Source organism: Gallus gallus, chromosome 21, assembly GCF_016699485.2.
Source record: "Gallus gallus isolate bGalGal1 chromosome 21, bGalGal1.mat.broiler.GRCg7b, whole genome shotgun sequence".
In the NCBI taxonomy this organism is placed as follows: Eukaryota; Metazoa; Chordata; class Aves; order Galliformes; family Phasianidae; genus Gallus; species Gallus gallus.
The window spans coordinates 2,550,430-2,570,456 of NC_052552.1; the positions used below are offsets into that span (position 1 = coordinate 2,550,430).

The following is a 20,027-nucleotide window of genomic DNA, read 5'->3' on the forward strand; positions in this document are numbered from 1 at the left end:
GCTAATGATGGAGTTATCTGCTGTGGGACAAAAGGATCTTATAAGAGAGAGCTAACAAAGCAACCTCTACCTTGATCTATCATCAGTCATTCAAGAAATTACTTAGTTTTCATGTGATTAACCTCTTACTTGAAGAATTATGTAGGTTGCTGCTTTGGTCAATGTCAGGAAACCTGACTTATCGTTGATGGCACTGGGTCCAAGCAGCATCTGTAAAGCCACCAAGCTTTCAAGAAATAACTACATTTGAGAAGCGGTTATGTTACTGGTTACCAGCCAGCAAATTGGTAGGTCCAATGACTCCAAAGAAGAAATCCATCTTTCCCAGGACTCTTGATGCATTGTGGCTGTATGCTCACATCTTGAAGACAGTCATAAAAGACTGACCCCTTCATCCAAGGCTGAGGAACTAGAGCATCAGAGACCGTTCAGCTCGAATTCCAGTATGGTTCCTTGCAGAGTGTCTCTTTGAAGGGACAATGGCAGCAGCAAACTCTGAACCCCAAGGTGTTTCTGAGCATCTCAGCTGATAGCTTCATCTCTTTGCCTGGTCTTGGCAGTGCTGTGCCAGCTATGCCTTTCTACTTCATGCAAAGGAGAAAGCATGGCATGAAATATGTGCTCAGACAACCGTGAAGGCCACGTTGCTTCCTATGACCTTGTAGTTTTGAACACAGGCCATATGGATTGACAGAAACTGCAGACCCCAGAACCTCTGCTTGCCTAGGAAACTGCAGACTGTAAGGATATACTGGTTTCTAAAGCGTCCAGTTTTAGCCAAATATTCTCTAGTTAATCCTGTAGCTGCTTCTTAATAAAACCACCCAACTGAAGGCGAGGAGATAAGCACTACTGCTGCTTTGATTAGTGAAGTGGACGTTTGTTCTATCAATAGGTGCGGATCCGGCTCCGGCAACAGCGTGAGGCCTGGCAGCATTGACATGTGCCACGTATGGGACTGAGCAAGAAAGGAGTCAGCAGATGAAATGTCAGTACCTCAGAGACAGGTAAGATTAGCTTCAGAAAAACCCCGAAGATTTTGAAGGCAGACAATTGAGTTGTCTCTAAAAGGTCACTGCTGACACTAGTGCTTTAGTCTTGCTGTGTTCGTCAGTTTTCTGACTGTAATGTTCCATCATCTGGCGGTACTTGTACACATCTGTAGTAGTTCAGCAAGAATGAAGACATGTGAAGACCAATTCATAAAGCACCAATATTCAAACCAAAAAAAATGGAGGAAAACAAGTGACTGATTCCTATTGCGATACGGACCAGCAGTATTGCAGTTAGAATGCCCTGGTATGAATCTTAATGCAACCGTGGTCAGCAATTTGACAGAAATCCTCTTTATTCTCATCCTATTCTGACACAAGCTAGGGATAACATAAGTACCTGCAGAAGTGGTCAGGGCTGGTGTGCGTTTCAGAAGTGGTCATAACTGATTAGCCTGTAGAACATATTGCAGCACTCAGTGCTTTTGCCTAATAATTTGACTTGGTTGAAGACTGAAGACTCTTATGCCCATCACTCTCTTCAGAGGATGAAGTAGAGGTCTGTGTGCTGCTGACTGCACCTTGGTTTCTGGCCAAGAGAAGCCCTCTGACCTGTAGCTTTCTGTGTGTTGCCCAACGCTTGTGAGGCTGTTTGAATGAGCTGGTGGCAAGGAACCCTAACACAGGTAACTGAACCCAAAAATGGTGGCTTCCAGTGCTTGGTGGCCAGCTGGGCAGCAGCAGGCTGAGTGTCTCTGGGTTTCCATGTAGCAGAGTGGCACAAACCCTCACAATTGTGAGGAGCAGTGCTCTGAGGGAAGAGGAGGGGATCTCTTGCGTGGCTGGCGTGCAAACTAGCAGGCTTGCAGTTTCAGAACAGCAGCAGCAGTTGGCCTTCTGAGGGTGTTTTCTGGGGAAAAAAAAAAAAACAAAAAACAAAAAACAAAACAAAAAACCAGCAAACCACAGGTTCTTGGCCTCTAGCCTTGCAGCAGCTAGATGGGATGCGAGCTTTTGGCAGAAAGGTTCCACCTAGAAGGATCTATTGCATGCCAAACGTATCTGATTGCTTCCAGCTCATGACAGGAGTGCAGGTAGGTAGATGCCTGACCAAGGACTAAGTGAAAGACGTGCTGCTTGATCACTCCTTGAGATCTATGGATGAATCTTCAGGAAGAAAGCACAGAACACAGCAAAGGAGCAATAGTATCTGTGTGGGAAACTTATTTAGGCATCACTGGCTTGTATTAAACTAAAGAAATAATATAGCAAGTCCTATGCAGAGCAAGTCAAATGCCAAGGCATGGTATTTTCCACAGGAACTTGTCTCTCAAGTCTCATTCTCCTTTGCCTTGACCTATGTGTCATCACATGCAATGTGGAAAATAATCTGTTCAGAGCTCTTTGTGTCTGAATTCATCAGTTCAGTTGAGAACAAGGTTGGATTTTAAATGTAATTTTTTAATGCACGGATGTAACCACAAAAAAAGCAAGCAGGGATGGAAGTGTGTGTCTGTGTTTGTATAAGACAAGACTGTGAAAGTCAAATTCAGCAGCAAGTCATGATTACAGGTGATATGTCTGTACCTATGTGCAATTTTGGTGTAATTTTGATGAGGAGCTGTTTTCTGCTACTTGCATCCCAGGAAAGTGAGGGCGGAGAAGCTGCATGGGTCCCTGCAACTACTCTCAGTTTTGGTATCAGGGCTGATTTTGCAGCAGTATTATTTCCTCTTGGTTTTATGGTGTCTGTATGGAGTTACATTAGCCATGGAAAATAAGAGTCTGCTGAACCAACGTGGAGAAATTGAAAACTATGAATGCAATCAGGAAAATGTGTGGACGTATGGCCTTACCATATATTGCATATCTGATAGCTAAATCCTTGAGTGTTTCTGAATTCTCTAGGAGCTATAAGCCAGCATTAAATAGTCTGGAGTTCACTCTGTGCTTTAATTTGCGTTAATTATCAATTGTATCAAATTCTGTGATTCCACATCTTACTCCTGTCCTTATTTGAGTCACAGGCACGTGATTGCATAGCCCGCTAAGCATCTGATGGTGCAAAGCAAAAGCTTTTCCCCGCCCCTCAAGAACCAGGAAGAGCAAGCACAGCCACCACTACAAAAAGCGCAGTACCTTCCCATAGTCTCAGGTGGAGAAGAATTTTTTGCAAGGGAAGTCCTGATAGAAGCCCACCCTCGCTTGCTTTGGGGCTGTAGGGCTTGAGACATGACCGTACGGAGAAGAGAAGTCTGTCTCCTCAATACTCGAGTTTGCTTGCTGCTGGCAATGTACCTGTGGCACTGGGTACCACAGACTCTGGCAACATCATGCCCTAGTGGTGAGCTGAGAACAGTTGCTAAGGATGTAAAGAAATGCTGCCCCAAATGCCTCTCCAGCTCAGGTAAGGGAACGATGCGCTTGTCTTCTTTCATATGTATGTGTGCTTTGGGTAACTATGTATGCAAAACAAAACCACGAGGATTTCCTTCCTGCCCCACTAAATTCAAAATGTGCTTTAGCTTCAGAGCAGACATGCATTGAAGATTTATGTGCCTGTGCTTCTTGCTCTGTAGTAGGAAAGGGACTGCAGGAGGCAGTGTGTTCCTTATCACAGTGACAAGCAGGACACCGGACCTGGTGGTGACCATGGAGGAGATAGGGGCTGAATGAGCTTTTAGAAGCATTGTCATTCAGTTCCTTACTGAGACTTCTTCACATCAGCAAAGGGATGCGGAAAATAAGTAATGGGTGTACAGTGAAGGAGAGGATCCCTTCTGCTTTACGGGCTGCCTCCGCTCTGTAGCTGGAGAATGGCTTGTTCTGTGCAGACAGAAAGGCTGCTGTGTCTCACGTAGCATTGCCAGAGGTGCTATCAAGACCCCAGTGTATTTCTACTCCAACTGAGGTCAAGTTAGAGAGGGTGCAGTAGGAGAGTCATTGCTCAGTGGGATCCGCTCCAGGATCCCCCACTAACAATACACAGAGAGGAGCATCCTGAAGCTGTTTCTTCTCCTTTTCTTTCTTTTTTTTTTTTTGTCTGCCTTCATTACACTGTCAAAACCAATAAGAGGAGGCCAGAGGTGAGCAGAGGAAACTGTGGGCAGTTCCTGGTAGACCTGTATATTCCACCCCCAATCTCAGGAAATCATCTTCACAACTTGCTGTGGGTTTTTATATGTTTCCCTCAATTACTTTTTTTTTTTTTTCTTTAGTGTCACAAAACCTTTGAGTTGAATAGCATTTTCCTTTAACTGGTCTACCACTGTTGAAAGAACTGCTTGCTAGAACTGTTTGCTGATAGGATCAGTAGATGCAATCACTCCTTTGCTTTCATGAACCCAGAAGCCTCACACTTAGGGGTGACATTTGTGGAGAGCAAGCCAAGTTCACAGTAGAATTCCTTTGGGAACAGAGAATAGGAAGCACATTGATTTTATGGCTCAGATTTAGACTTCCTTCTTCCAGCAGAGTGTAGAAAGTCACAGCTGCTGTTAGGAAAGGCATGGAAAGGAAACTTGAGCTTCACTGGCCCAAGGGTCTTTTGAGCATCCCTGCTCGGATGATGTTGAGCTTGGCTGAGAAGAGCTCTGGCAGCATTCTGAGAGCTGACTGGATTAATGTGTTTCATGTGTGTCAGCCAGTCAGATTAAGGGTGAAATGCATTACAGTTACTAAGGCAACTCTAAATTCTCTTTCTTTTTTTACAGGGGACAACAGCCCATGTAAAGAAACAGAGGATATAGACTGCAAGTGTCCTCAAGGATTCAGTTGTGCTGATAGGTCCTGTACCTCCTGCAAGAAAACTGAATGTCCAGAGGGCAAGGAGCTGGTTAAGCTGGGTAACTAAAGAAAAACAAATGTCTCTAAAAGGCAAAGCTTAATATAAGTAGCTTGCTGAGCCACAGTTTCATTCACCAATTTTAACTCACTTTTGCGTATGCTTGTGATATAAAGGAGAAAAATGTTGTTCATATCATGGCCTCAGTGACTCACACCCCTATGTGTCCAAAGATGCAAAACTGGCAGGAGCTGCTTGTACATCTCTCCAGTAGTGTGATTCATAAAGCAGAAAGAGTCCTCTAAGATGCTGTACCTCAGTGTCTTTCGTCAAAGGCACCGACCACTAATAATTCATGTTCTCTTTTCTTACAGGCATTATTCAATATACATATTCATGTAAACCGTGTGAGAATGGAACCTATTCTAATGGTAAGAACAGCTGGTGCCAAAGCTGGACTGAGTAAGTATTGATATTTTTGTTCCATGGTAATATGCATGACAAATACGTGAAATATTAATATTTAGGTTGGTAAACTGAATCAAAGACAAAATCACCAATGAGATTAAATGATTAGGCTTTTTAAATTCAGCAGTACAAATCTTCTGGCTTTTTAGCCAATCTCAAAGCATACCTTAAAGTAAGCTGCTATGTATTAAACGTGCTTTTAAGACCAGCACAAACTGATGCAAAATTACGGACATATGCCAAATATAATATGTTAAAATATGGACAAAAATATGCCAAATATGGACATCAATTGTACCAAAAATTTAAAAATAATAATGAAAAAAGCATGTAAACAATTTTGATCTGGTGTTATCTTAGGGGGCAGCCATAATTTTACCTGCAATGCTATGAAAAAGAAACAAAGGAAATGAGCTATGGAAGGAGCAGTGGGAAGGAAGAAAGGAAGCCAAGGGAAAAGGCTGGGGAGGAATGAAGGAAAGGGCAGCAACATTCTAAACATGACTCTTTTTCTTCTTTTAGTTGTGAAAGTTCTGGCCTTCTAACCATCAAGCAAGGCAACAGCACACACAATTCATTGTGTGGCTACCTGGTTAAATATTTGGACCAAGGTAACAGCTCACAATGCTTTGTTTCTTACCCAGAGCTTGCTGTCATATGAGCCTGCTTTGAAAATGACTGTTGTGTTTCTTGCCAGTATTAATACAGGCAGAACTGTTGACCCAGGCAAAGATTGCACTGTGAAAACAATGCCAGCAATAAAGAGAGGGTGAAGACCAGCAATTGTCCTTGAATAGAGAGCACGGCTAGGAGACTTCCAGTTTTCCACTGAACTCTCTGCTGCTGCTTTGCTAGATATTTCTCAGAAAGACTGTAGTTTAGTGGGTCATTCGCTTCCTTTACAAGTATTTGTTCAGTCCACAACAGTCAGAAGTGAAACCATGTGTCTCTCTGTGGGTCAGACTGCACAGGAATGACTGATAGCAAGCTTTGCAGGTACTGAATATCAGAGAAAGCTTCTGCCTCTACCTTTTCCTTACCTCTAGAGGTACCTTTCAGATCCGGGCCCTTCATTCAGAGAAACTGTTAGTTCTGCTGAGAGAAACTGCTGAAAGGTGCTACTTTTAATTTCTGTGAGGCTGACGGAAGTGTGAAAATTGGGCTTACTGTGCTGCTTTTCAAGAAAACATTGAAGGCGAATCCCCCTAAAGAGCAAAAATCAAAACAGAGCAGATAGAGCAAGTGACAGCACTGCTTTTTGCATGAATGCTTTTTACCGCAGACAGTGATCCATTGCACCTTTGCCTGGGAGCACCTCAGTTTTATTGCTAACGACTGCACTGCTTTTATCCCAGGCAAATACATTTCCACAGAAAGAGGAAGTTAACTTGAAATTTCCTTGGAAGCACTGCCTTGCCTTTGACATTTGTCTGGGCATGTGTTTTCTTATTCTGTATTGTATGTTTAATTGCAGACAACATTACACATGATTCTCTGTACACCACTATCCTGGCCATCCTTACAGCAGTGGGTCTATTTGTTCTCATCTTGCTGACCTTCTTCTTGCACCTCTGCATATGGTCGCTGAAGAAAGAAAAACACCCCGCAGTTGACAGTAAGTGCACTCTGTGGGCCTCCCTGTGGTTTTTCATTGGAAAACAGTGTGTGCTCCAGATTCAGAAGGGAGGGAGGAAGTTGAATAACTAGAGTAAATGCCGATTTGCTGTATGATTTTTGGACTAGTTACTTGGTTTCACTAAGATGCAGTGCCTCACCTGTATCTTTGCTGGAAAAGATAATGGTGGAACTGAGCTGTATGAAGGCCTCTTGCATGTGCAGTGCTTTTGCTTATTCTCACTGCAGGTGTGGAACATACCTTCCCTAGGCTGCCGTTGGCTCCACAACCATCCCACCACAGAGAGGAGACTTACAGCTGCCAGTTTCCAGAAGAAGAACATGGAGACAAAATACTGGAAGAGAAACCTTACTACTTCCAACCTCCGAGTCTGCACTGAGAACAGATAAACTGCAACGTGAGAATGAACTCAGCTGTAAAACAAACAGAAGGAAGGGACTGGGTGCATAAGCATCATTATATACATAGAAATAAGGAGTGGGTTTGGGGGAAGTTTCCCTAGAGTCCTAGAATGGCTTGGTTGGAAGGGACCTGAGAGATCATCTAGTCCATCTCTCCTGCAATGGGCAGGGTTGCCAACCACTAAATCAGGCAGTCGGTCAGGCTGCCCAGGACCCCATCCAACCTAGCCTGGAACACCTCTTAGAGATGGGGCCTTCCGTGCTGCAAGCACACACTGCTGATTCACGTCCAGCTTTTCATCCACTAGAGCCCTCAAGTCCTTCTCCACAGAGGGCTGTTCTCATCAAGTTCTTCTCTCGGTCTGTGCACGTATCTGGGATTGCCCCTACCCAAGTGCAACACTGCACTTGGCCTTGTTGAACTTCATTAAGTTCTCGTGGGCTCAGTTGTCAAACCTGTCCAGGTCCCTCTGGATGGCATTCTTTCCTTCTGCTGTATCAACTGCACCACTCAGCTTGGTGTTGTCTGCAAACTTGCTGAGGGTGAGCTCAATCCCACTGTCTATGTCACTGATAAAGATGTTGAAGAGCGCTGGTCCCAGAATAGACCCCTGGGGGACACCACTCACTGCCAGCCTCCACTTGGACATAAAGCCACTGACCACAGCCCTCTGGCTGCGACCATCCAACCAATTCCTTATCCCTTGTATAGTCTACCCTTCAGATCTGTCTCTCTCCAATTTAGAGATAAGGATGCGGTGTGGGACCGTGTTTTGCTTTGATTCTTAACAAGCCTAGCATTTAGAAACAAATAACCTGCTAAGTCAGGCTGACATTCTGTTCAGCTGCATTGCTTTGTACAGGCCATTAATTTTAATCCATAGACCGCTCTCCAGTTGCAACAGAAGTAACATCTATCCCTGTTCTCCCCTATAGCTCAGCAACCCTTGGTACCTGGAATAATGAATTAAATAAAAGAGGTTTCTGAAAGACTCCAGTGAGAATCATGTTGTTTAGAGGAAGACAAGACTTAATACACTCTGGAGAAAGCTGCTTGGAGCAGGCTTGTGACTAAACCAATTCTGGACAAAAAGGAGTTTGAGCCAGCCTTCATGTAAAAGTTCCTATATATCTCATATTGCACCCCTTGCAAGGTATTGTCTTGATGTGGGTTGCACGATCTCTTGAAGAGAGGGTCCTGAAAAGTGGAATATTTCCTATCTAACCTAGTCATGTAGCTCTGTGCTCCAAGGCTGTTTATTTCCAGTTGGCCTTTCTTGAAGCCTTCTTCAAAGGAGGAGCTTCTTGGCAAGCTTGAATAGACCTAAAGGATTAATTTCATGATTTATGGACGTTTTTTGTTGCTGAACATTTGCTCAGCGATTATATCAAGAGGAGTTATCTTGTTGCTGTTGCTTTTTGTTGTTGTTGTGCGCTATGAAATCTTACAACTGGGTGAAACAGTTGTATGGGGAAATGAAATGCAAAGGGTTATCCTTATCCACTGTAATATATTCCTTCCCAGCTCCAGTTTTAATCTCCTGGCTTCCCTGTTACTGCATGTAGGACTGCTGATGTCCTTATACCTTAGCTTTCCTATTATATAAAATGGAAAGGGTGATAGTTCTCAACCTCAAAAGCATATTGTGAAACCTTATTAGTACTTTCAATGTATTTTTACCTTCTTTGATCCTTCTGCTGTTAATTTGTGCATTGCTGATAATTTTTCCCATAGGTATTGCCGTGTAAAATTCATTTCAAAAGCATTTTCTTCCATTGCATTGAGAATTATGCAGATATTTAACCGAGGTGAACTGGAGATTCATCCAAGGAAAGGTGCCAAGCATTGGACTGGATGAAACAGGACTTAGTTTGACGTGTGAGTTTTACACTTAGTTTGAAGTGTAAGATTGGCTCTGCCTTATAAGCAGATGCACAATGGGATTTAATATACTCAGAAGTCTGAACTCCTGCTGGTCAAGGCTCTTCTTACTGCCCCTGTGCTGGCCGTGTTTACTCCCTGCTCTGTATGGACCCTTCATTTTTTAATATAGTGTGTTTTTTCAATTAGATCTTGGGTTGTGACCCTTTGTAAAGGTAAAATAAACTCGACAGTTGAATTAAGTGTGTATTTGATATAATTAAGCAAACTGGAAAGAAAGGGTATTAATCTTTAGGTCACTTCAGAGTTCCTGAGAGTAATTCGGTTTTACTTTTCCAACTCACTTCTGTCTTGCAGAACTTTGGCTGTTTCAGTGCCATGTCCTCAGACTCTTTGGTCATATTTCTGATTGGTGAACCTGTGTGTTTTCTCTTTTCTGAGTAAGTGGTTTAACATTTCCTGACTGGTGGCTAAGCCAGAATTTCAGCTGCCAGCAACCAAAGTAACAGGAAACTCTGCTGGCCACTTTTTCTGTTGCTGACAGTGGCAGAGAAACAGCAACATTTTGGGCAAAACAAATAAACGACAGGAGATACCATTTGGAGGAAGAAAGACTCAAGCATCTATAGATGAAGTCCCTGCCTATGGCAACACGTTGGGCAAATGGTGAGGAGTGGAAGACTTCCTGGGCTGTGGGTGTCGAACAGCCAACAATGACTGCCAGTTAATACTGAAACATGATGAACAGAGCCATAATATCCACGGGAAATTTGCACAGTGGCCTCTCAGATTTCTATATGCCTACCTTGAAGAGCAGTTCTACTTCATACTTACCTAACCACCTGCCTTTATGGCTGGTAATTGATGGAAAAAGCAAACGATTTCCTGACTTCTTAGAGCTCAAATTAAAAGGGAAAAACCCAAAGTGAATCATTTAAGCCTTGGAGCATTCCAGTAAAGGAGCTGTCCTTTGCATCAGAGAAAATGAAAGCTATCAGCTCAGATGAATGAGCTTGTGAGAAATCTCCGTTTCGGTTTCCATTCAGAAAGAACCATAGGTTTATTTTATCAGTGCTCACTTACAGCAGTTTAGCAGCATTTGGGTTGAACTGTGGCCTAATTTTCAGCTCAATCCCAGTGTTTATGGTTTCTCAGGATCTCAATTGAGCTTCAGCTTGATCGCTTGATGTGGGCTTTGGCTAAGAGAGGCTTTTCCATCAAATCATTCACATCCACAAAATGTCTACAGCTAGATTTTTTTTGCTTGAGTCTGCACTCCTTCAGGACTTTCTCTGTGAAAATGTGTACCAAACTTCACCTTGTTAGAACAAGAAGCTTTTAAACTTGGATTATGACACAGTTTGATACTTAGAAGTGGCTTGAAGACCTTCCCACACAGTTTTAGGTAGCAGTTGGGAGAGTAAGGTAATACCCCTTAATGTAGTCATTTGCTTAATCTCAAGCTGCTGTGTGTATTACACATACGGGCTCAAAAAGATTTGATGATAAATGATGATCAGAGGTGTTTGGGGCCCCACTGAGCCCTGGGAATTTCTATATATTTTAGCTGCAAAAAAGAAAGAGTGAAAGAGTAACAGGATAAGAGAATTGCCTGAGGTATAGCAATGCGCTCTCATAGCACAGGTTTTGCTCAAACAGAAAGTCACCAAGGATTTGTGCAGGCAGTGTTTTGTCATGCTGACTTGTCTGCTCGTGTTTTCTGCCAATTATTAGGATATTTTGAAACCGGAGAAGGTAGAAGAAAGTATTTTCACAGGGCCTCCTTCCTCTTTATTTTTCCTTCCTTTTTGTTTTCCCTCTCAAAGAAAGGGCAATTACAGCTGTTTTTTCTGAATAACTTTTTATTTTATTTTTTTTCCCCAGGTTCAGTCCAACATGGCAGAAGTTGGGAAAGCTGATGAGAAAGAGGCATAATTTGCTTTGCTTGTGGACGCTCTTTTCTTTGTTCTTCCAGAACTGTTGGTACATCTGGTTTTACAGCATACCCAGCTTTCCATTTTCTTGATTTACAGTTGGCCAATGTAGGCTGCACAGATGGAAAGCTGGGATAAAATAGGGACCATGAGACCGTGCAAAGCCTTTTCAGGTGACTTTGCAGGCATCACCTGGATGATTAGCCTGCAGGTAGCTGAGAACACGTGTATGAAATGAAATGCTTAATTATTCCGGTTTGCAGCAATGCTTCATTTTCACTGCCACGTTGACAAAGAGTGTAAAGTTGACTCTGAAGGTGTTCAAAATCCAAATGAAATATTGTGAAAGCATCAAAATGAATAGATTTAATTTGACCTGGCAGTGTTTGGGTTGCTTGTCCTGGAAGGGAGAAGGCAGTAAGGAGACTATGGGGACATGTCCTTGGTTTGGGTAAGGAAGAAAAACAATTGGAAAGGGATTATTCACCGCAGAGTATTGCTCTGTGCTGCCATTCTAGAAAACAGATGGCTTTTCAAAGCAATGGCTACCTGAATGAGGCTGGAAAGCTGTTAGGTGTGAATGCTGCTTTCTATGCATGGTTTAAGCACAGGTTAATGGTTTCACTTGTATTACTTACAGAGTATTTTACAATGTTTTTTTTTTCTTTTTTCTTTTTTTTTCTGAAAAGGATCAGCAATAAATACAGCAAGTAAATTGAGTAAGGTTTCTCACTGAGGCATATGTACAGCTGAGGTCAGCATCACAGGGTCCTACATCAATTGCAATGGCTCATTCAAAACAGCAGCCAGTGCAGAATAATTAATCTGCAGGTCCTTATTCACCTCGCAGTCTGAAAGAAGCTTGGTTTCCAGTTTCTAATCCTCTCTCATTCATTTTTGCAGCTGCTTCACTGTCTATTGGGATCACAGTCATGTACCCTCTTCTTGTCAGTGTATGCCGACGTCCTGATGATATTGCCAGGATTTCTTAGGGATGATTGGTGGTGGTTGGAGTGTCACAGTATCCGGGTTTTTCTCTGGCTGGAACAGATAGCCAGAACGCATTTTTATCATGTGAATATACTATTTTTAACGTGAATGTCCTCTGCCAAATATTTATACACTAGAGAGTCACAAACATGTCTGAAAAAGTACCTTCTGTAGGTGGAAGAGTAATTTTTCATAATCTTCTGCTGTGGAACAATTGATAAGGATTGGTTCTGTCAGGCTTCCTGCAAGACATGAGCAGGGAGCAGTTAGGAGCTGGATGCAAATGCCTATAGCAAGGGAAGCCACAAGGGCTGTTCCCACACAAGGTTAGATCCTCTCCCTAGAGCCAGCATCCGACTGTCAAATTGATTTGGCTTTTAACCACAAGAAGGCTGAGATTCCCCATGATAGTAAAGATGGAGGTCAGGGACTGGGCTGGCTTCTGGTCTGAGCAGGGTAACACACAGAGCTATTACAACTTAGCAGCCAGAAGCATAAGAAGCCCCTAAAGAGCATCTGTCTGGTTACAACCAGAAGTGGAACCTGACTTTAACTAGATGCTGTCTCTCGTGGTAGATCCAAATGTCACGGCTGTGAGAATGATTCTGTGCTGAATCTGTGGGCATGGGAAGGCCCTTTGTTTCTTATAAAAGCAGTCTTTCCTTCCAGAAACCCCTACTGGAAAGGGCTTCTGCAAACCTGAGCTACACCCTGCGGCTGCGGGAAGAAAACTTCCCCAAAATAAGCCATCCTCGGGGCAAGCTTGAGCACCAGTGATGTATGTTTCTTATCAGAACCCCAACATGGTGGGGCTGGAGGCACCTCTGGGTCCCTCAGCTCAGCAGGGACACCCAGGACCATATCCTGGCAGATCGTGAGAACCTCCAAGGTTGAGGACAGTTTCTCTGAGCAACCTCTGCTGCCTCACCCTCCAGGTAAAGATGTGTCTTCTGGTGTTTGGAGGGAACCTTTGCCTGCTGCTCTCTCCTTTCTTGAACGTACCTGTGATTTCAAGCTGTAACCTCCCCAGCACAGTGGATTTCTCCTTTGCCTGGATTCCAGCCAAGGGGAGTTTTCCCTTCGAAAAAGAAAAGGAAAACACTGCTTTTCTGGGTGGTTTTTCTTTTCTTTTTTTCCTCCTTGCTATTTATTTTCATCACCCAGAGCTGTTCACCAGACCTCAGTTCTGTACCTGTTTGACCGTCTCTACTGTTTCCTGTTACCTCATATGTGACTGTGGTTCTCTCCTCATCCACAGAGAGGAAAAGCAGGTCTTCTGGGAACAGGATCAGCAGCCTTTCCTTAGGGTCCTGTGGAGAAGGGGTGATTAGAGACGTCATGACAACACCTCCAAGTGCGGAGCTGCCTGCAGCACCCTAGGTATCGTGCCAGCCATAGACACCATTCTTTGTATTTCTTAGGTACCACAAGGTGAGCTGTGCTGTTTGTATTATTTAGAAGTAAGTCAGGCACATCCCCATAACAGTGTGTTTAGAAAACGTTGTCCTTTCTGTGTAATAAGAAGGGGATGGACTCTCCCTCCCACCTTCTTTGGAAGTTGAGTGCAACTGTCTGGACAGAGTTCTCAGAAGTGGCTCTCAGGAAAAGCACCCTTTTGCATTTCCTTTTTTCTGTTTCATGCTGCGGGGCTTTTCAGCATCATTAACCTTATGCTACATTTTCTGTAGCCCTGCCAAAGGCATAACAACACCAGGAACAACAGTCATAATGCAGCAAAACATTTTTGGGGGAACTACGCTTCATTGCTTGCTTATTTTTTTTCCACCAGTCCCACATGAACCCTCAGGGAAACCTCACTGGTTTGAGCCTGGCCAAAGCCATCCAAATACCAGAGCAGAATACGTTACCCCCGTGCAGCCAGTAGCCGTTTGCACCATGGTCAGATACTGAATCTTTCCCAGGTGCTGAATTGGTTTTCCTTCCCATTTCAGAATGGTGTTACACAGGAGATGTCTCATCAGCTCCCTTTTCTTCCACTGCTCATCACACGGCACCTTCGTTGAGTTATTATTTTAGAGATGAAGCGAAGGGTGATAAAAGACAACACGTGATGTTTATCATACAGGGTGGTGAAAGGTTATCCAAAACAGAAGAGAGGTATGGCTAAAGGGCAGTGCTACCCCAGAGGCTGTGCCATGCTGGACATGAAGGGCAGCTGAGTGGATGTTTAAAGACAAAGAGGGAAACCTCAATTGTGCTGTTAATAAATAGCAGTAGGGAGGGGGAGAAAAGCAAGCTGGCTTTCCAGTTAATTCGTACACTTTAGGAACCTGAGCTTACAGCAACGTGGATGCAAGCTTTGGGGAGGACATTGGATGCCCTAAGCCGCATCCATGCGGTGCTAGCAGCGTAATCCTGCCATCTTGTGACTCCTGTTGATGTTGCAGTATGTTTTGTGTGTATTTATAGGTCTGTGTGACGGCACGTATCGAAGAGCAAGTCTTTGTTTTTCTGGCTGTAACTAAGAGGAAAATCGATAGATTTATTTTTAGCAGCGTAGCAGCTACATCTCATGAAGAAAAACAACCAGCAGCGTGTCAAAAACCTCTCATGAACTTAGAGCAGCATTTGCAAGTGTTCGGTGATAAAGCGTTGTGGGTAGCAAGTTTATTTTAGCCTAGACAGAATCTACAGCGTTCTTGAATAGAGTTACTGTTCAGTTCCAGCCTGTGTTCTAAAGATCCCTGAAAATCCACTTCCAAAGCTGCCACTGTTTCCTGTTTTCAGCCCCTTCTCTTTACACCTATTCCCCACCGACTTACCAGGAAAGAGATATTACTGGTGGGACTGGTTGAGTAGTTAGCATTTGCCATCTTGATTTGGTCCTGGAGGTGCTGAATCCATCTTTCAAAGTCAGCTGAGTTCTGACAGCAAATGAGCCGGGACTCTATCATGGGCCCTGTGCAAAGACACAACGTGCCCTGGCTCGGAAGAAGGATGGCATTTGAGCCCAGTGGGTGAATTCTGTGACTGCCACAGCCTCTACAGAAGCTGCCCCAGCAGGCTTACCAGTAATTTCAAATGTGCAGCTGATGGCAGTCAGAACCTCCCTCAGGTGCATCCCAGCAAGAGGAACGAGACCCTGGTGTGGTGGGGAACGGTCTTAAAAGTCAGTTGGTAAGAATAACCAAGAATGATGTAGAAAAGTACTTTCTTTTGCCTGCCTTGCAGCCTCCCCCTCTTTAATTCCTCCCCCATGCTCCCCATCCATGCCAGAAAAGGAGACATTCATACTAAGGGCAAAGCAGCCTCGTCCTCATTTGAGATCCCTCATTTCATTACATGATGATGACTTTTCTGTGCCATCCTCTTACTTCGCTCAGCTGGACTTGGAATTTTATCATCTCCGATGTTACACAGCTCAGTTCCTGCAGCTGGAAGCCTCTTAATTTGTTTATTTCCCTCACATTTAGGATCCACAGACGTGTACCAAAGCCATCAGGAGGCACTGCAGTGCTGAGAGCGGCTCTCCTGGATGCATCTCCTTGGTACCCTATGCCTGCCCACTCCTGTACCTTTCCTATCTCTCCTTCTCCTGTCACCTCCTGTTCTTATTGCCTTCTGATGCCTTCTGGTGGATGCTTGGCTCGCTGGTAGGGAGCTGCACTCCCTCTCCTTGGGAAAGCAAAGCGGCTGTGATAGGAGGCCAGCTAAAATTATAGAGTATAATATAAATAGAAACTGGCACTTCCTCTTCAATCTCTGGAGCAGACACTCTTCCCTGCTGAAAATAAGCTGAAAAAAAGTAAGAGAATTTTGAGCTACTGTCTTAGAAAATGTGCCAAAGCCCCACTGAAATCAGTGAAGTGTCTGCCTTGGCTGGTGGGGCCAGAACATGTGAGCTCCATCCTGAGCCTTGCTCTTGGCACGGCACCGAGGAGTAAGCTTTCCTTTAGCAATGCATATGCTAGAGCTGCGAGCAAGGAGACATTTGGGCCATTGTGAAAGTGAGCATGAATGCAAGGCGCAGAAGGATTCTTGTGCTTTACCTCGTAAACAAATGCCTTCTTTGTGTGATCCACAGAAAGAATCAGCAAGTGGAAGGAGGTCAGCACAAGGTAGCGTTCAGACATCTCCTGTTGAAATAAGGCCAGTTACCTCTTTCCTCCACAACACTTCAATTTTTTAATTTTTTAATTTTTTTTGGAAGGAAAAGGAAATTACATTCCTTCAAAGCTGTCCACTTTCCCTCCCTCTCTCCCCATGCAATATTGGTGCATCACCACATGCGGTGCCGATTGATTGACGGCTGTCTGCTGGATGATGGGGAGCTCTGCAGTGTTTAACTGCTGGGCTGGCTTGCACTACTGCATCATATTTTGGCTGAAAGCATCCAAGATTGGGCTGGACCAGGCTCTGAGCACCTGAGCGAGCTGTGGTTGTCCCTATTCATTGCAGGGCAGTGGGACCACATGACCTTCAAAGGTCCCTTCCAGCTCAAATGATTCGATGACTCTACTTTGTAATTTTATATTGTCTTCCCAGATAAATGAGCTTGTGCTTAAGGAGACGTGAATCCATGGCAAAGGTAGAACAGGTCTCTATTCCCCCTTCTGATATTGTCAACGCCGCTGTAATGGCTGTCACACCTCAGTGGTTTCAGCACTCAGCTCCAGTTCCCGTGGAGAGGGCTTGAGAGTCTGCAACCATCACAGTGTTATCTCTTAGGGGAAAAGAATAAAAAAGGCCTCTGACAAAAAAAAAAGGACGTTTTTATCAGAATGAATGAGCAAAAAGTCATGCTGCTCAAGTAAGTGCCTATGAGATCCTTTCAGCTCCTGCTGGCACTGGCAGAATGAAAGTTGAACATAATAGCATTAACTCTTGTGGGGAGGGGGTGAAGTCAGGGCAAATGATGGCTTTGGTCAAGCACTGATTTGACAGTAATTTGGCCAGGATGCTTGAAATTCAAATTTAGCCCATCTTTTGCTTCCCAAGGGAAAAATCCCCTGCCTGTTACCATGGTCATAGTGCAGTGATGCTTACCTCCATGTGATAACTCCTCAGAAAAACCCAGGAGGACCAAATGATCTCCCCAAGGGAAAGGATGTTCCTCCCTTCCCAGCCAGCGATGGGCTGAGCGATCAGCAAGTTCAGCAGTTCTTCCTGTGTTCTTCCCCACAGTGCTTCTGCCTGGAAAAAAAACAGAGACAAAATAGTGAGTATTTCATCCTGAAATCATGCTAGGAATATCCTGTAGAGACGATCAGAAGAGAAAAAATGGAACCAAGAGTCAAGTGATGCTGATATATAAATAAGGTAGAAGAGAGAGTGGGTAATTTAGCAGTCCAGACCACAGGAGATTTGGATGTTGACATATATATGTGACTTGGATAGATCATTTCCCCCTCTCCATGCGTGCTCTCAGCAATGGGGATAAAGCACAGTCCCAGGAAATATTCCTGTGCTGATTGTGGTGATGGACTTCCTTGCATGTGAATCTGTAGAGCAAAAAACTGAGACAAACTGATTTCTTCCCTGGTGTACTACCTATGAATCTTTGCCTGCATGACCTTGCTCGTACTCACCCCTTCTGTCTCGGTGGGAATTGCAGGGTCCTTAGGTTGGAGGGATCCCTCACTCTGGGCGTCTGAAATGGACCATTTTCTGTAATGGAAGAGATTGTGGAAAGGCACAGGAAAGCATTTACACGCGGTGTTTGAAAGGGAGAGGATAATTCACGCTCAGCCAGCAGACACGCTTCTGGATTTCTGGCATGAATGTTGTGCATTTTAGAGTATTCTATTTGAAGCTGGAATACTGGCTGGGAACAGCTCTGTGAACTCCAGGGGAAAAAAAAATGCAGCAGATGCAGAATCGGATAACAGGCACGTCAAGGAATAGCAAAGCTGAAGCTGTGATGAAGATGCTGTCAAAGATCCCTTGACTTTAAGCAGATATCATGGCCTAAAATTCATCAGAGCGTTTAGACTCCCAGTTTTCCCCTGGCATTGTGTGGGAAGGACTTGTAGAGCTGATGAGGGCACTCTGTGCGCCTGCCTTAATAGATAGGGAAAGGATAACTGCAGTTCCTGGTGAAATTATGGAAGGAAATGCAGCTCAGTGTAGATAGAAAAGACCACAAGAAAGAAGAGGGGAAATATATTTTCTTTCAGTTTGTGGTAGGTAAGGAGGTGCAGACAATGGCCTCATCTGCACTGGGGGCTAGCTAAGGGGGAGAAATTGTGGCTTATTGGGGATGTTGCTGAACCTTCACGACTGGAGGTTCAAGGCATCTGCCAAGCAAGATGTGGGAAGGGCTGAGGCTGCCGATGGCTCTGAGCCTCCTGCCAGGCCTGTGGGCTGACCCTGCAGTGTGATGGGGTCCAAAACCATCTCCTTCCAATAGAGCACGAGCCGAGCAGATGACGGTGATTGCCCCCAGTAGGAGGGTTACCTCCGTGGCAGGAGGAGATGAGGCTGTGTCACCAAATGGGGCCTATTAAGGAGAAGTAAGCAGGCTCTGTTTAGAAGAAGTATCTGACATTTAGCATTACTGTAAATTCTAGCTAGAAAAGGGGAAGAAGAGAAGGCTCTCAAGGGAGTCACATTTAGCAAGCAAAAACAGCCACTGGGTCGCAGTTGCCAGCGATAAATGCCCTTCTGTTTGAGCAAAGACCGTCCGTGTTTCTCACCCCTCAAAGAACTGCTCCCTACCTGGTCCTGCCTGTCTTCAGCAGTTCCACCTCATCCTGGCTTCCTCCTGCAGACCCAGCATGCCTGGCGCTCAGGCTGCAGCATCCCATTCTGGCTCAGCAGCCTCCTGGTCCTCCGGTGCTGTCTTCAAAGCTCTGCTGCAGCGCAGGGATCGCATGAATGGCAGCAGGTCAGGGTGAACACGGGAAGGAAACACGCATGCACCCTGCACTTGCTGTTCATTTAAATTCTTCTTAGCTTAGAAGTGGCAGCACCCGAGACGTGAAAGCATTTCCTGTGGGTTTTAAAGCTCTTTCCCTCCTTCTTGTCTCCTAGGTCCCCCAGGCGTCATTGCTTCCTTCAGAGCTGATGGCTCGATGTGATAAGCATGTGCTGCTGGGTAGCTGTCACCCTCAGCCAAACGAAAACTGAAAGAGGTCCTTAATGAAATGAAGTTAAATGTGCGAGGCACATCTGGTGAGGGAGGAGCTGGGTGTGCAGCTGGCCACAAGCTATGGGGAGCTGCAGGACCAGCTGAGGGGGTTCCGCGTTAAGCCTTGGGTTTGGTCTTTGAGCAGCTCTCCTTGCCTCCTTCTAGCAGGACTTTGTTAAGCGTTCAGGGTCGCAGTGTCAGATCAGCATTGCTTTTGGAAGGATGGGTTTTGGCGTGTCTTGTTTTCTCTGTTGGCTGACTGATGGAAGCATTGCTTTCTGTAGAACTGTAAGCACTCACAGTTACGGGTTTTCTAGCCGAGGTTGATACCCATCTGTTTCTACCAAGTGAAAAAGAGCATGACATGCATTGCACGTAAAGCTTAACTTTTATTTTCTTTCTGTCTCTGTGAAGTTGTGAAAACCCTCTTGCTCTGTGACTCAATGTGGTTATCTGTGGTGATCAAACTGTTGCACGCGTGGTGTGGTTAGGACAGCTTGCCTACAGCCCTTTGCAGGCAGCAAGGCACCCTTTCTTCTGGAACAGCTGAGCTCCTTGGGGGCAGGCCTGCAGCTTTGGCAGGGCTGTACCTGATGTGCCCGGTGCTGTCTGTGTGCGGCCTCAGGTACCGTCCTGTGCACAACCTGGTGCTGAGCTTCCAGGGTTGCTTCTGGCCCAGGTCTGCAGCATCCTCGTTGTAGAGAAGCACAAAGTGGCAGAGTGTCTTCAAAGGCAGCACGCTCTGCCCCTTGAGGCACTTGGTGAAGATCTCGAGGACCAGATCTGGAAGAGATGTGCAGTTAGGAGGTGGGCTGATGGCAACATGGACCCAAACCCATCATATTATTCC

General features: G+C 44.8%; 3 protein-coding genes across 7 annotated transcripts in view; 1 reads left to right on the plus strand and 2 right to left on the minus strand.

The window, feature by feature from the left end:
* The first annotated feature begins 3,145 nt into the window (after nucleotides 1–3,145).
* Nucleotides 3,146–9,405, plus strand: TNFRSF18 (TNF receptor superfamily member 18). 2 transcript variants are annotated; one of them, XM_040651161.2, is made up of 7 exons: nucleotides 3,146–3,399; nucleotides 4,706–4,837; nucleotides 5,151–5,238; nucleotides 5,767–5,855; nucleotides 6,719–6,859; nucleotides 7,108–7,277; nucleotides 8,218–9,405. In XM_040651161.2, exons 1-6 carry the CDS (start codon nucleotides 3,225–3,227, stop codon nucleotides 7,257–7,259), a joined length of 777 nt encoding a protein of 258 aa, XP_040507095.1. In that variant the 5' UTR covers nucleotides 3,146–3,224; the 3' UTR covers nucleotides 7,260–7,277; nucleotides 8,218–9,405. The 2 variants fall into 2 exon arrangements, with proteins under 2 accessions (XP_040507095.1, NP_001026045.2); NM_001030874.2 differs by having other exon boundaries at nucleotides 7,108–9,401.
* Nucleotides 9,406–11,007: 1,602 nt separating this feature from the next.
* Nucleotides 11,008–18,929, minus strand: ARHGEF7L (rho guanine nucleotide exchange factor 7-like). 2 transcript variants are annotated; one of them, XM_040651316.2, is made up of 11 exons: nucleotides 18,766–18,929; nucleotides 17,637–17,715; nucleotides 17,095–17,241; nucleotides 16,098–16,184; nucleotides 15,118–15,190; nucleotides 14,871–15,007; nucleotides 13,956–14,102; nucleotides 13,311–13,397; nucleotides 13,090–13,165; nucleotides 12,253–12,329; nucleotides 11,008–12,138 (listed from the first exon to the last, which is right to left on the minus strand). In XM_040651316.2, exons 1-11 carry the CDS (start codon nucleotides 18,852–18,854, stop codon nucleotides 12,046–12,048), a joined length of 1,092 nt encoding a protein of 363 aa, XP_040507250.1. In that variant the 5' UTR covers nucleotides 18,855–18,929; the 3' UTR covers nucleotides 11,008–12,045. The 2 variants fall into 2 exon arrangements, with proteins under 2 accessions (XP_040507250.1, XP_040507251.1); XM_040651317.2 differs by lacking the exons at nucleotides 14,871–15,007; nucleotides 15,118–15,190.
* Nucleotides 18,930–19,546: 617 nt separating this feature from the next.
* Nucleotides 19,547–20,027, minus strand: part of TTLL10 (tubulin tyrosine ligase like 10) — a 54,625-nt gene continuing 54,144 nt past the window's right edge. For all 3 annotated transcript variants that reach the window (XM_040651315.2, XM_046903245.1, XM_417587.8), the window contains one exon: nucleotides 19,547–19,960. In XM_040651315.2, coding sequence (XP_040507249.1) covers nucleotides 19,665–19,960 — 296 coding nt within the window. In that variant the 3' untranslated portion in view covers nucleotides 19,547–19,664. The remainder of the gene's footprint in view (nucleotides 19,961–20,027) is intronic.

Excerpts from the sequence above, each read along its gene's own strand:
- ARHGEF7L (XM_040651316.2), bottom strand. The coding sequence starts at position 18,854 with ATGGGATGCTGCAGCCTGAGCGCCAGGCATGCTGGGTCTGCAGGAGGA. Across the intron at positions 15,008-15,117 it reads CTGCACATTTGAAATTACTG|GGCCCATGATAGAGTCCCGG; the intron begins GTAAGCCTGCTG and ends GTCTTTGCACAG. Across the intron at positions 13,398-13,955 it reads CGGCTACTGGCTGCACGGGG|GACCCTAAGGAAAGGCTGCT; the intron begins GTAACGTATTCT and ends CCTTCTCCACAG.
- TNFRSF18 (XM_040651161.2), top strand. The coding sequence starts at position 3,225 with ATGACCGTACGGAGAAGAGAAGTCTGTCTCCTCAATACTCGAGTTTGC. Across the intron at positions 5,856-6,718 it reads GGTTAAATATTTGGACCAAG|ACAACATTACACATGATTCT; the intron begins GTAACAGCTCAC and ends GTTTAATTGCAG. Across the intron at positions 6,860-7,107 it reads AAAACACCCCGCAGTTGACA|GTGTGGAACATACCTTCCCT; the intron begins GTAAGTGCACTC and ends TTCTCACTGCAG.